Source organism: Myodes glareolus, chromosome 9 (genome assembly GCF_982192425.1).
Source record: "Myodes glareolus chromosome 9, mMyoGla1.1, whole genome shotgun sequence".
In the NCBI taxonomy this organism is placed as follows: Eukaryota; Metazoa; Chordata; class Mammalia; order Rodentia; family Cricetidae; genus Myodes; species Myodes glareolus.
The window spans coordinates 4,589,009-4,600,886 of record NC_142034.1 but is presented as its reverse complement, the minus strand read 5'-3'; the positions used below and the strand labels follow the sequence as shown (position 1 = coordinate 4,600,886).

At 49.7% G+C, this 11,878-nt stretch overlaps 1 protein-coding gene across 1 annotated transcript; it reads left to right on the top strand.

Annotated features, from left to right (window-relative positions):
- The first annotated feature begins 6,766 nt into the window (after window positions 1-6,766).
- Window positions 6,767-11,800, top strand: Birc5 (baculoviral IAP repeat containing 5). The gene is made up of 4 exons (XM_048451866.3): window positions 6,767-6,949; window positions 7,307-7,416; window positions 9,421-9,538; window positions 11,230-11,800. Exons 1-4 carry the CDS (start codon window positions 6,839-6,841, stop codon window positions 11,317-11,319), a joined length of 429 nt encoding a protein of 142 aa, XP_048307823.1. The 5' UTR covers window positions 6,767-6,838; the 3' UTR covers window positions 11,320-11,800.
- Window positions 11,801-11,878: the final 78 nt, after the last annotated feature.

The following is an 11,878-nucleotide window of genomic DNA, read 5'->3' as shown; positions in this document are numbered from 1 at the left end:
TGTCCTTGTGTCACGGTTGAGCATCATTTGGATATATACCCAAAAGTGGTATTACTGGGTCTTGAGGAAGGTTGTTTCCCATTTAGTGAGAAATCGCCACACTGACATCCAAAAGGGCTGCACCAGCTTGCATTCCCACCAGCAATACAGAAGTGTTCCCTTTTCCCCACAACCTTGCAGGAAGCGTTCTTAACAGCTGAGTCATCTCTCCAGCCACCGTGCCTGGCTTTTCAAGCAGCTTTAAGGGAGGCTGGGCTAAGCCGCGATGCTGGAGGAGGTCAGATCTATTAGATGCATCTTTCGCTGGGGGTAATTTCAGTTCACAGTGGGTTTAGTGGAGCAGAGCCCCATCCTAAGTTGCTGAGCACCCGAACATCTGGGTGACGCCTACAACGAGGCCACTGGAGAAATCTTCTTGTGCCACATAGAAAATCAAGATATGGTGATGGCACACGTCTTTAATCCCAGCACTTGGGAGGCAGAGGCAGGTGGATGCCTATGAGTTCGAGGCCAGCCTGGTACATAGTGAGTTCAGAACCACCAGGGCTACACAGAGAAATCCTGTCTCTAAATACCAAGGGAAAAAGAAAAAGGAAATCAAGACACATTCTTAGTGACAGAAGGTGAGATGTCAACCACGCAATGCAGCACAGTCTCAGAATGTCATCCATGAGGCCACAATCACGGGCTTCCGTGTGTCCCATGGTTTTGAGAGAGCTTCACTGTGTAGCCCTGCCTGGCCTGTGGACCAGGGTGGCCTCGATCTCACAGAGATCAGCTTGCCTCTGCCTCCTTGGGAGAATTTCTGTATGCAAACGGAGCAATAAATAGACAAGGAAAAGTCTAGAAAGATTCACAGGGAAGGTTTCTGTGCTCTGGAGGGCGTGGTGCTGGGAAGACGTGGAGGGGTGTTTGCTTTGTCTGAATTCTTCGACTCTTACAGTAAGAGTTGAAAGAGGACCGGGGACGTCAGTGTGGGAATATGAGGGCTGTGACAAGAATCCACTCTGGAGTTGCAAAGGAGGTGACTCATGCGCCCCAGGGCTCTCTGAAGTCTACCACATCCTGGGTATTGCTCACATGGGCTGGGAGCTGCTCCCTAGGCTATCCCCGAAGACGGGCGAGAGAAAACATAAATGAATGCACGTTTATATACGAGATGCTGCGTGTGAAAACGAGGACAGAGAAGAGGGCTGGGAGTTTATTTGCCGGTAATCCCAGCAGACAGGCAGAGGCGGGAGAAGCAGTAAGCTCAGCATGGTGAACTTCAGACCATTCAGGGCTCGCTAGCAAGACTCCAAAATCCAAGAAGGGCTGGCAAGACGGCTCAGCAGGTAAAAGCACTTGTCGAACAAGCCTGACCATTTGAGTCCCGAGCCTGGATCCCAAGATAGAAGGAGGGAACCAGCTCTCAAAACTCCTCTGGCTTCCACACAGGTGCCATGCTATGCATGGACACACACACACACACACACACACTAGTAATAATAATTTTTTTAAATTAAAGGTATTATTTTTAAAATTTAAAAAGTTATCCTCCTCCCCTCAAAGAAGTTATTGGGTTAAAAGAATTCAGCAGCCTGTGGGGCTGACTGAAGGCCTCGTCTTCACAAGTCAGGAGAGACAGTGTCCTTCGTCTCCAGCAGTTGATTACAACAGGCAAGGCAGCAGATTATTTTATTTATCTTTTTCTTTAGGTTTTATGTTTTTCTTTTCGAGACAGGGTTTCTCCGTAGCTTTGAAGCCTGCCTCTGCCTCCCGAGTGCTGGGATTAAAGGTGTGCGCTACTATCAGATGGCTAGGTTTTTATGAAATTATTTAAAAGACTGAAAGGTTTACCATCACTTGGTCTCCTTGCTTTGAAAATGGTGGAGAGTTGACCACTGACTAGGCCCCTACATGACAATGGTCTTTTCCTTGTTCCCCAGTGGCCCTGCCCCTGGCTTCAGACTACAGAAGGTGGTTCTGGAAACCCAGACCCCCTGCCCTGGCCACTGGCCCTTCATGTGCACTTGGGCTGTTGAGGCGGGGTTGTTGTTTGAAAGCTTTGGGTTTTTTTTGTTTTTTTTTTTAATCAGGGAGGCCCTATTGAATTGTTCTGACTCTGCCTGGGAAGCCAGGATCTCCCTTGGGTCTCTCTGGTTGCCTAGCATTCAGTAGTTGCCTGTAGGTTAACTCCAGAATCTGATTTCACCTGGACTCAGGCACCTTCCAGATTTTTCCCAGTAACTCCACTTACCCATCAGATAACCTGGCTAGAGCAGGAACGGGTGGGTCAACAGACTGGGCTGTGTAGACAGGTCCCATTACATAAGTGACTGACAAAGGTTGGGAGGCTCGAAGCTGGTTACTGAATAATCAGGGGTGGGAATGCTTAGTCAGACCTTGACCATCACAAACCTTTACACAGGTCTCTCACTGAACGAAAAAACCCAAACAGCCTGGCAGTGGTGGCCCATGCGTTTATTCCCAGCACTTACACTTGGGAGGCAGAGGCATCTGATCTCCGAGATGGAGGCCAACCTGGTCTACAGAGTGAGTTTCAAGACAGTCAGGGCTACACAGAGAAAGCCTATCTTGAAAAACAAAACAAAACCAAAAATCATCTTGGAATAGGGCAGGAGCCATGGCTCAGCGGTGAAGAGAGCACTTGCTGCTCTTGCAGGGGCCTGGGTTCAGTACCCAGAACTTATATGGCAGCTCACAACTGTCTAACTCCTGTTCCAGGAGAATCGACACCCTCTTCGGGCCTCTGCGGGCACTGCATACACACATGTAGACACAGCACCCTCTTCTGGCCTCTGTGGGCATTGCAATATACATGTAGGCAAAACACCTATTAAGTCTAAAAAAAAAAAAAAAAACAAGTGCAATGAAGGACAGGCAGGCCTGGTTAGCAAGAGTTCCTTAACTGTAGAAGAGCCGAGGAAGCCAGGCAGGTGGCGAACGACCAGCACTCAGGAGGCAGAGGCAGGTGGATCTCTAAGTCTGAGGCTAGCCTGGTCTAAAAATAATTTAAAATTAGCAAGCACCTTTTGCATAGACACAAATTATAAGCCGCTCAGCTGTTTTACACTCTGAGGTGAGTGAAGATCCAAATGCTTTGACCTCCCAGTGTTGAGACACTGTGCAGTGTTTTAGAGGACAGGGACTCTCGGGACGTCCAAGCGGCCTGACTCCAGCGCCGGCACAACCTCGCCCTTTCTTCTGACCCCAGTTGACCCTTTCCCAACTCTGTCTCACAAAATTCCTCATTTCCTTATGATTAAGATGAGAAAGAAACCCAGCCTGCGAGCTTCTTACCCAGCTCAGAACGGTGGTTACTGTCAGAGACGAATAAAATCTATCAGAAAACAGTGAAATTGCACATGGCGAAGGCTGCACAGCAATCCTTGTATGCAGGAAATATGCTCTCATCACGAATAAAAAGCTGATTGGCTGCCAGGTGGTGGCGGCGCTCGCCTTTAATCCCAGCACTCAGGAGGCAGTGGATCTCTGTGAGTTTGAGAACTCTTTCACAGAGAAACCTTGTCTTGAAAAACCAAAAGTTGATTGACCATTATCTAGGCAGGATTTTTGGGCAGAGAGAATTCTGGGAAGAAGGGCAGAGTCAGAGGAGTTGCCAGCCAGATGGAAAGCAGACAGGACATGCAGGAGAGGTAAAAGCCACGAGCCTCGTGACAGCTCATAGATTAATGGAAATGTGTTAATTTATTTATTTATTTATTTTTTTTTTAGTAAATTTTATTAAATTATAAAAGTTTCCATTTCCGCCCCCCCCTCCCAACACCCTCCCACTCCCCCCACTCCCCCCCTCCTTCCCCTCCGTCCCCCAGGGCAGTCAGGGTTTCCTGCCCTGTGGGAAGCTCCAGCTCCCTCCCCCTCCCTCCAGGTCCAGGAAGGTGAGCGTCCAAACAGACTGGATCCCCAAAATCCAGCATATGCAGAGGAAACAGGTCCCAGTGTCATAGTCAATGGCTTTTCAGAAAGACCCCGGGCCAGCCACAGTCAGAGAATCCAGCCAAATTCCGAGAATCTGGCTAGATCACGTCCTCGTTCAGTCCCAGTCCGACTGGCCCTGGTAAATTCTCATCAGATCCGTTCCCTTGTATCAGTGGGTGATAGCATTCCTCGCAGTACTGATTTCGTCTTTCATGTTCCTCCTCCTTCCGCTCCCCCTCCGGACCTCGGGGGGCTCAATCCGTTGCTCCAATGTGGGCCTCCGACTGCATAGCCGTCCTTCGCCAGACGAAGGATCACTCCGAAGGCCCTCTGGATGGAAGCTCGGAAATGTGTTAATTTAGATTGTAGTAATAAGCCTGAGCTATCGGCCAAGCACACTTAATAAGTCTCTGAGGAGTTATTCAGGAAGGAGCTGGCAGATCAGAGCTAACTGAGGTCCTGATGAAAATCTACACCTACAGGCAAATGTTTTGCTAAAATAAGTATAACATTCAAGAAATTTAATGGTGATGCGAATGACTGAGGACTGGAGAGATGGCTCAGGAAGAGCACTCGCCATGTTCTTACCTGAGCTTGAATTCCTAGCACATGTGTTAAAGTCGGGGGATGGCCTAAGCCAGCGCTGTGGGGTAGAGACAGGAGGATCATGGGGCTTCCTGGCTGCCAGCCCAGCTCCAGGCTCAGTGAGAGATTTTGTCTCAAGGGAACAAGATGGAGAGTGACAGAGTGGATACCTATTGTACTCTGGCCTCCACATGTATGTTTAGGAGTGTGTGAACGCACATATATGTGCTAACTCCTCTGTCTCTCACACACACATAATCAAAAACAAATCCCACATACAAGCACACACATTTGACCTGAGATAGGCAGATAGCTCCATTGCTAGAGTGCTTGCCTAGCATGCACGAGGCCTGTGCTCAGTCCCGGTACTACAGAACCCAGTATGGTGGCGCATGCCTATAATCCTAGCACTTGGGAGATGGCGGCAGGAGAATTAGGAGTTTAGGTATATTGTGACTTCCAGGTCAGGCTGGGCCACATGGGACCCCGACTAGGATTTTCCCTTGTTTTAACTCCAGTTGGGTATGATATTGAAGGCCTATAATTGTAGCCCTAGAGAGGCTGAGGCAGGAAAACAGAATCTGAGGCCAGCCTAGGCCATACAATGAGCCTCTGTCTCAACCAAAAAGAAAGAACTGAGGGAAAAGCCAATGCTCTGTGAACTAAATCAATACTATTAACTACGAGATTTTATGTAAGATGAGGAGTCTAGATTGAATTTGCTCTTGAGGTTTTGAATCGAAAAATTGTATGTGGCTTGCCTTGGGACTGAGAAATTCCTGTTTTCTCTATGCCAGTCTGAACCGGTGATAAAAAACAGGGCCTAAGTGTCCTACAGTTCTCATGGAATAATAGATTGGCTATGAAGCATATCCTAGTATATTTTCTATATATCAAAATTATACAGTTTAATGAGAAGTCATTTTCCTGACTTACCCACAGATATATGTGTGCATAAGACTGAGATGTAATTATGAGATTACATGTACAAATTGCATGGAAATGTGTGGTAATGGGGAGATTCCATGGCTGTTTTTGCACATGTGAATTTACACACAGAAGCAGGTGGTTTCCAGAGACAGTAGTCCTGAAAGCCTTGCTTGCATAGGGTTCTCTCCATCAGAGAATTACTCATCTGGTGGGTGGACATCTGAATTATCAGTTATCATCTACTGCATTTGTGTCATGGCCCACAACGGCACCTGACGTACAGCAGTGCCTGCGACCTTTAAAAATGAATGAAAATGAGGACATGACCGCTCAGGGCTTCATTGTAGATGGGGAAAGTACAGCCAGAGCATCTGGAAGAGTCCAGATTGAACCTGGCCATGGACAGGGAGGAGGGAGTGAGAGAGGAAGAAAGGGCAAAGGAGGAACAGAGGACCTAGGACCAAGAGAGCATGCGGCTGAAAATAGAAGTTAGGGGAAGCTCAGCTCAGCCCCTGGGTTTACGGTAGGGTGAAAAGTGCCGGAAGGAGCCACAGGTGGTACTTGTCCCAGGTTTCTTTGGAGCCTAACAAACACTGCTCTTTTGCTGTCTGGTCGAACCTATGGGGGTCCTGTACTTCTTCACAATCTGTGATGTGATCTGGCCCACATTGCTCCACTGGCAGAGAGCCTACAGAGGTTAACCTGCAGACCAGAGGTCTGTGTCTCAGGACTTGCCCAGCCAGCAGCCCGCTGTGTGAAGCTCTTTAGAAGCCACTGCAACCTCAGGCGGCCTGACCGGAACAGAAACACTGTAAAGGGGCCTGCTGCCAGGCCGCGCTATCAGCACCAAGCTCAGCCAGCAGTCGTATTCAGGAAGCCATAGCTTTGTTCTGCGCCAGGACTCGCTATGTGTGTGTGTGTGTGTGTGTGTGTGTACGTATCTAGCTAGCTGGAGCCTGCAAACAGAAAGTCGGCTACAGGCAGGACAGACAGTCCGCACAGCAAACGTATCGCACGGAGCAGCAGCAGCAGCTAACACTTCCCGGACAGACCAGCAAGCAGGCACCGCCGCAGAGGACACAACTCCCAGCACGCCCCGCGCCGGGCCACTCCCAGAAGGCCCCGCGCAACCGCTCAAGGGGCGGGGTCTACCCGGCTCGCTGTTCGCGCGCCGTCCGCGCCCAGAAGGCGGCTCAGGCCGCGTGGAGGGCGTGGCCTGTGCGGCTCCCTCGCCCCCGCCCACTCCCAGAAGGCCGCGCGCCGCGACGGGGAGGCGGGGCGCTCCCGGCATGCTCTTCGGCGCGCCGCCGCCCGCGGGGTTTGAATTGCGCTCTCCGGATTCCGGGCGGAAGTTCGCGGCGGCGGCTGCAGGGGCGGCGTCATGGGGGCTCCGGCTCTGCCCCCGACCTGGCAGATGTATCTCATGAACCACCGCATGTCCACCTTCAAGAACTGGCCCTTCCTGGAGGGCTGCTCCTGCACCCCGGAGCGGGTGAGCTCGCCCCGCCTCGGGACGCCAGTGCCCCCGCTTTGGAGCGACTCCTTGCCCGGGCCTGACGGCGGGAGGGGTTGGGCCCCAGGTCAGAAGCCCCCACCCTCGCTTCGCACTGTGAGCTAAGCTGCTTTGCTCTGCCGAGGATCCGGGACGACTGCCTTGTCCTCGGCGAGGCCGCCCCACTTCTCCTCATCCTTCTGTCTGAGCCCCACTGTCGTTAGGTCCGGTAGACACAGCCTTTTTCCACTCTCTCCAAAAAGGCCGCCCCAGCTCTCGGCCCGGAACGACTTCTGGGAATGATAGGATTAAAACCAGGCTGTTGATTGTGCTCACGAGCTGTGCTGCCGTTTTCAGATGGCGGAAGCTGGCTTCATCCACTGCCCTACCGACAATGAGCCTGACTTGGCCCAGTGTTTTTTCTGCTTTAAGGAGTTGGAAGGCTGGGAACCAGATGACAACCCTCTGTAAGTCTCAGCAGGTTACTCGCAATGGGTTTCCTGGTGCCCTGGTTCCATTGGGAACCTTTTGGGTTAAACTAGAGTTGGGACAAAAGCAAAAATTTGAATTTAGTAGGAGAGCATGGTTTTCCTAACTTGCTGTGTGTTCCAGGCTGTTCTTGAACCTGTTACATAGCTCAGACTAGTCTTGAATTTTCAATTTCTACCTAAGTTTCTCTAGTACTGCCAACTTGGATGGTTTTTGTCTGCTGAGATATTTGTTTTGATTTCTGTTTGTTTTTCGAGATGGGTTTCTCTATGTAGCTCTGGTTATCCAGGAGCTCCCTCCAAAGATCAGGCTGGCCTCAAACTCACAGAGATCCACCTGCCTCTACCTCCTGAGTGCTGGGATTAAAGGTGTGCACCACCACTGCCTGGCCCGCTGGAGATATTTTAAGACTCGGTTTTTTGTTTTGTTTGTTTTTGGTTAGCGCATACAGGTGTGTCTTAGTTTCTGCTCTGGGTGTGGGCGTCAGATCCCTAGGAGCTGGAGTTATGGTCAGTTATGAGAACTGAAGTCTGGGAACTGAAGTCAGGCACTGCGGAAAAGCAGCAAGGACCCCTAACCACTATCCCATCTCCAGCCACAGATATTTTTATATATTATTATTACTTTATGTCTTGTTTTATGTGTGTTTGGATGCTGGTGTCATGGTGAATGTGGGTGTCAGGACAACTTTGGGGAGTCAGTTCTCTGCTTCTGCTGTATGGGTCCCTAGTATTGAACTCAGGTGAGCAGGTTTGGTAGCAAGCATCCCCACCTCCTGAGCCATTTTGGTGGCCCAGATTTCAAAGGGATTTGACATGCATATTCTGCATATGATTGTTTTGCCTGCATGTATGTCTGTACACCATGTATGTGCCTGGTACCTTCAGAGGGCAAATCCCTGGAACTGGAGTTACAGATGGTGGGAGCTGAAGGGGACTCCCACACAGCAGGGTCTTCCTCTTAGACCCTGGATTAGACACAGACCACACCCACACCACCTGTTTTCACAGAGCTCCTTTATTAAACAGAAGAGAAGTTACAGTGGCTGCTTTCTGACTCGGGCAGAAAAACAACAGCAAGTGACCTTGCAGGGATCTTTTGTTTTGTTTTGTTTTTTTCTTTTTTTGGCTTTTTGAGACAGGGTTTCTCTGTAGCTTTGGAGCTTGTCCTGGAACTCACTCTATAGACCAGGCAGACCTTGGACTCAGACCCTCCTGTCTCTGCTGGGATTAAAGGTGTACACCACCACCGCCTGGGGGGGGGGGTCTGTGTTAGAATGGGCTAGGATGTGGTGGTGAAGGAGATAGAAAAGAGGGAGAAGGGGAAGGGACAAAGGCAGAGGGCAGGGGTGTCTGCACAGGACAAAGGACTGCCTGGATAGAGAGGAGACAGTTGTGACACATAGGCAAATGGCGGTTTATAAAGATAAAGGGGAACTCTGGTGTTAGGATGAGGTGTTTAATTTTAATTGGGCATGTTAATTAGGTGAGCCAAAGGGGACTTTAGATAGCTGGACTTTGGTAGTCTGCCTCAAGAGGAGGAAGTGGTTAAATGAGGGAATAGACCTTGGGGGTCAGCTTTAGTAATGTAATCCAATGGATTTTAGCAAGGCAGAGGGAATGAGGGAGAAGGGCAAGGCCTGCCAGAGCCATGTTTGCCAGGCTCAGGCTGACTACCGTCCCTTCAGGTGCTGGGAATCCAGCCAGTGCTGTTAACCATGAGCCATTTCTCCAGCTTTTCTTCTGAATTTGACTCATACAACGTTTTCTACTGATTGCTAAAGACTCCAGAAACATATTCTAGCTTTAAGGGTGGGGAAGACCCAGCAGAGAGAAGCTAGGCTGTGTGGACTGTTCCTGGGATACATTTTGGACCTGATGCAGAGCAGGGTGTGCCAAGGACAGCCATGATGATGGGAGATGGCCTGTCAATGACATGCAGCCTCTGGCTCTTCTGACATGTTGGTTTATTGATTTTTCTAGAGAGGAGCATAAAAAGCACTCGCCTGGGTGTGCCTTCCTGACTGTCAAGAAGCAGTTTGAAGAACTAACCCTCAGTGAATTCTTGAAACTGGAGAAAGAAAGAGCCAAGAACAAAATTGTATGTATGGTTGAGAGTAAGGACAGAGAATAAAGCCAGTTCCCCTGAAGGCTCAGCCTCGGGAAGTGCTCCCAACCCTGGGGAGCATGTGTAGCCAGAGAGACAGGGGCTGTGCAGTCAGAAGACCTGAGTAGGATCACCTCACCTGAGTGACAACCATTGCGGGAAGCCGTGGACACAGGCTGACCCTCCTGTGCTGGCAACAGTGTGGGTAGAGGTTGGCTAAGGGGGCAGGAGCAGAGGACCAGCTGAACTTTGCTGTTTGTCCATTCACGTGGAGTTCCTTGGGAGGGCAGGTGGCATCATGAGTCCACAGGGATGAGGCTCCCATGCAGCCAAGCCTGAAGAGTTAGATTGGTCAGAGTCTGTGTGAACACCCCATAGTCTGCAGAGATGGTTTACTGCTTATCTGACATCAAATTTAACTAGGTAGCCTGTGTCCTTACGTGTTACACTTGGCAACCTTTTAGGGGGAAGATTCTGGGAGGGGCTTACTGGCAGAGCACTGAAAAGGGGCCAGATGCTCTGCCCTGACTCTGATGCTGGAAGGCCGACTGCCAGCTGGCCCCGGTCCTGGCATTGTTCTGTGTTGCAAGGCAGAGGCTAGGACCTGCTGTGATGGTTATGAAGGTTTCTTTTCAGCTTGTAAGCTGTGTTCCTTGGTGGGGATCGTTATGAAGTAGCTGTGACAGTAGACAATGAGGGTGACAGTTTGTTGTCAAGAGGGGGGTTGATTGGAGCATGCTCAGACACTCTGAGGATGCTGCTCCAAGTCCCTAGTATTCATTTTTGTTACTGATTTTTTTTTCTGAAGTAGAGTTGGGTTTAATAAAGATATTTAATACAAATTGGACGCAGAGTCAAGAGAAAGGCACTCAGAAGAAAAGACACCACCCAGTGTCCTAACTTCGGGACCATCTCTCTAGAGTCAACTGTTTTGTTTGAGATAAGGCTTCACCACGTAGCCCTGACTGCACTGGGACTCTCTGTGTAGACCAGACTGACCTCACCCTCAGAGAGCCACCTGACTCTGTCTCCCAAGGGCTGGGATTAAAGGCATGCTCTGCCATTTATTTATTTAGACTTTATTTTATGTGTATTGGGTGTTTTGCTTGTGGAGGTCAGAAGAGGGCGTTGGATCCACTAGAACTAGAGCTACCTATGGTTGTGAACCACCGTATAGGTACTGAGAATCCAGTTCGGGTCCTCTGGAAGACCAGCCAGTGCTTGTTACCCGCTGAGCCCTCGGCAGCTCTCTGTGGGTCTATGGAGCGCCCACCATAAGGAGCACAGCCATTTTCCAGGGGCTTTTTCTTGTCAATCTAGTATTTTTTAAAATTAAGTTCTCTTTAACCCTGGCTTGGTGGTATAGGGTACAATCCTAGGGCGCAGTCTCAACTAATTTGGTTGGGTGAAGGAGGGGGACTGTAAATTAAAGGCTATCCTGGGCAACATGAATCCCTATTTCTTAAAAAAAAAAAAAAATAAAGCAAGACAGAAGTTGGGGGTATTTGCTTATTATGCATAAGACCCTAGGTTCAATTTCAAGCTACACACAAATAGTAGCATTCCTTTTAGTAATTATTATACTTAATTTTGTCATTCTGGTAATGGAACGAGGGCTTCACTCTTGCCTGACAAGCCCCTCCCTCTAGGCCACTCCAGGCCAATGTGTATGTTCATTATTGCAGGCAAAGGAGACCAACAGCAAGCAGAAAGAATTTGAAGAAACTGCAAAGACCATCCGCCACTCCATTGAGCAACTGGCTGCCTTGCAGTGAGCATTTGCTGGGGAGACCTGGACCCGAGTGACACGCCACATTGAAGCCGCGTGTCCCCGCTGTCCTAGCCTTTGCTGGGGAGACCTGGACCCAAGTGACACGCCACATGGAAGTCGTGTGTCCCCGCTGTCCTAGCCCAGATGGTATTTTAAGACTGGACATCAAATACTATTTTTATGTTTGCTTGGAAGTGGCTCAGCCTGTGTGCCTACCTCTCTTGATTCGGCTTTGCTCTATTGTCACCTGGACTGAAGCAGTAAGGAAAGGAGTGGTGAGGAGGCAGGCAGTGTCCAGTGACAGGACCTGTGGGGTGGGGGGTGCCTGAGCAAGGTGTTTCTGGTCTTGGCGTGTCCATACTGGTAGTTAGCACGTCTGTGTGCCGTAGGTGTGCTGATGTGTTGGGCTGGAGATCATCTGTCCTGTGGTGTGAGTTTTCTGCCGCAGGGTAATGGAATAAAATTATCAAAAAACGGATTGCAAACTCTGTCTTGGGAAAATGGCTTGTTTGGGTTTTTTTGACATTGTTGAACTCAGTCCTGCTGCCCTACCTCCCAGGTGC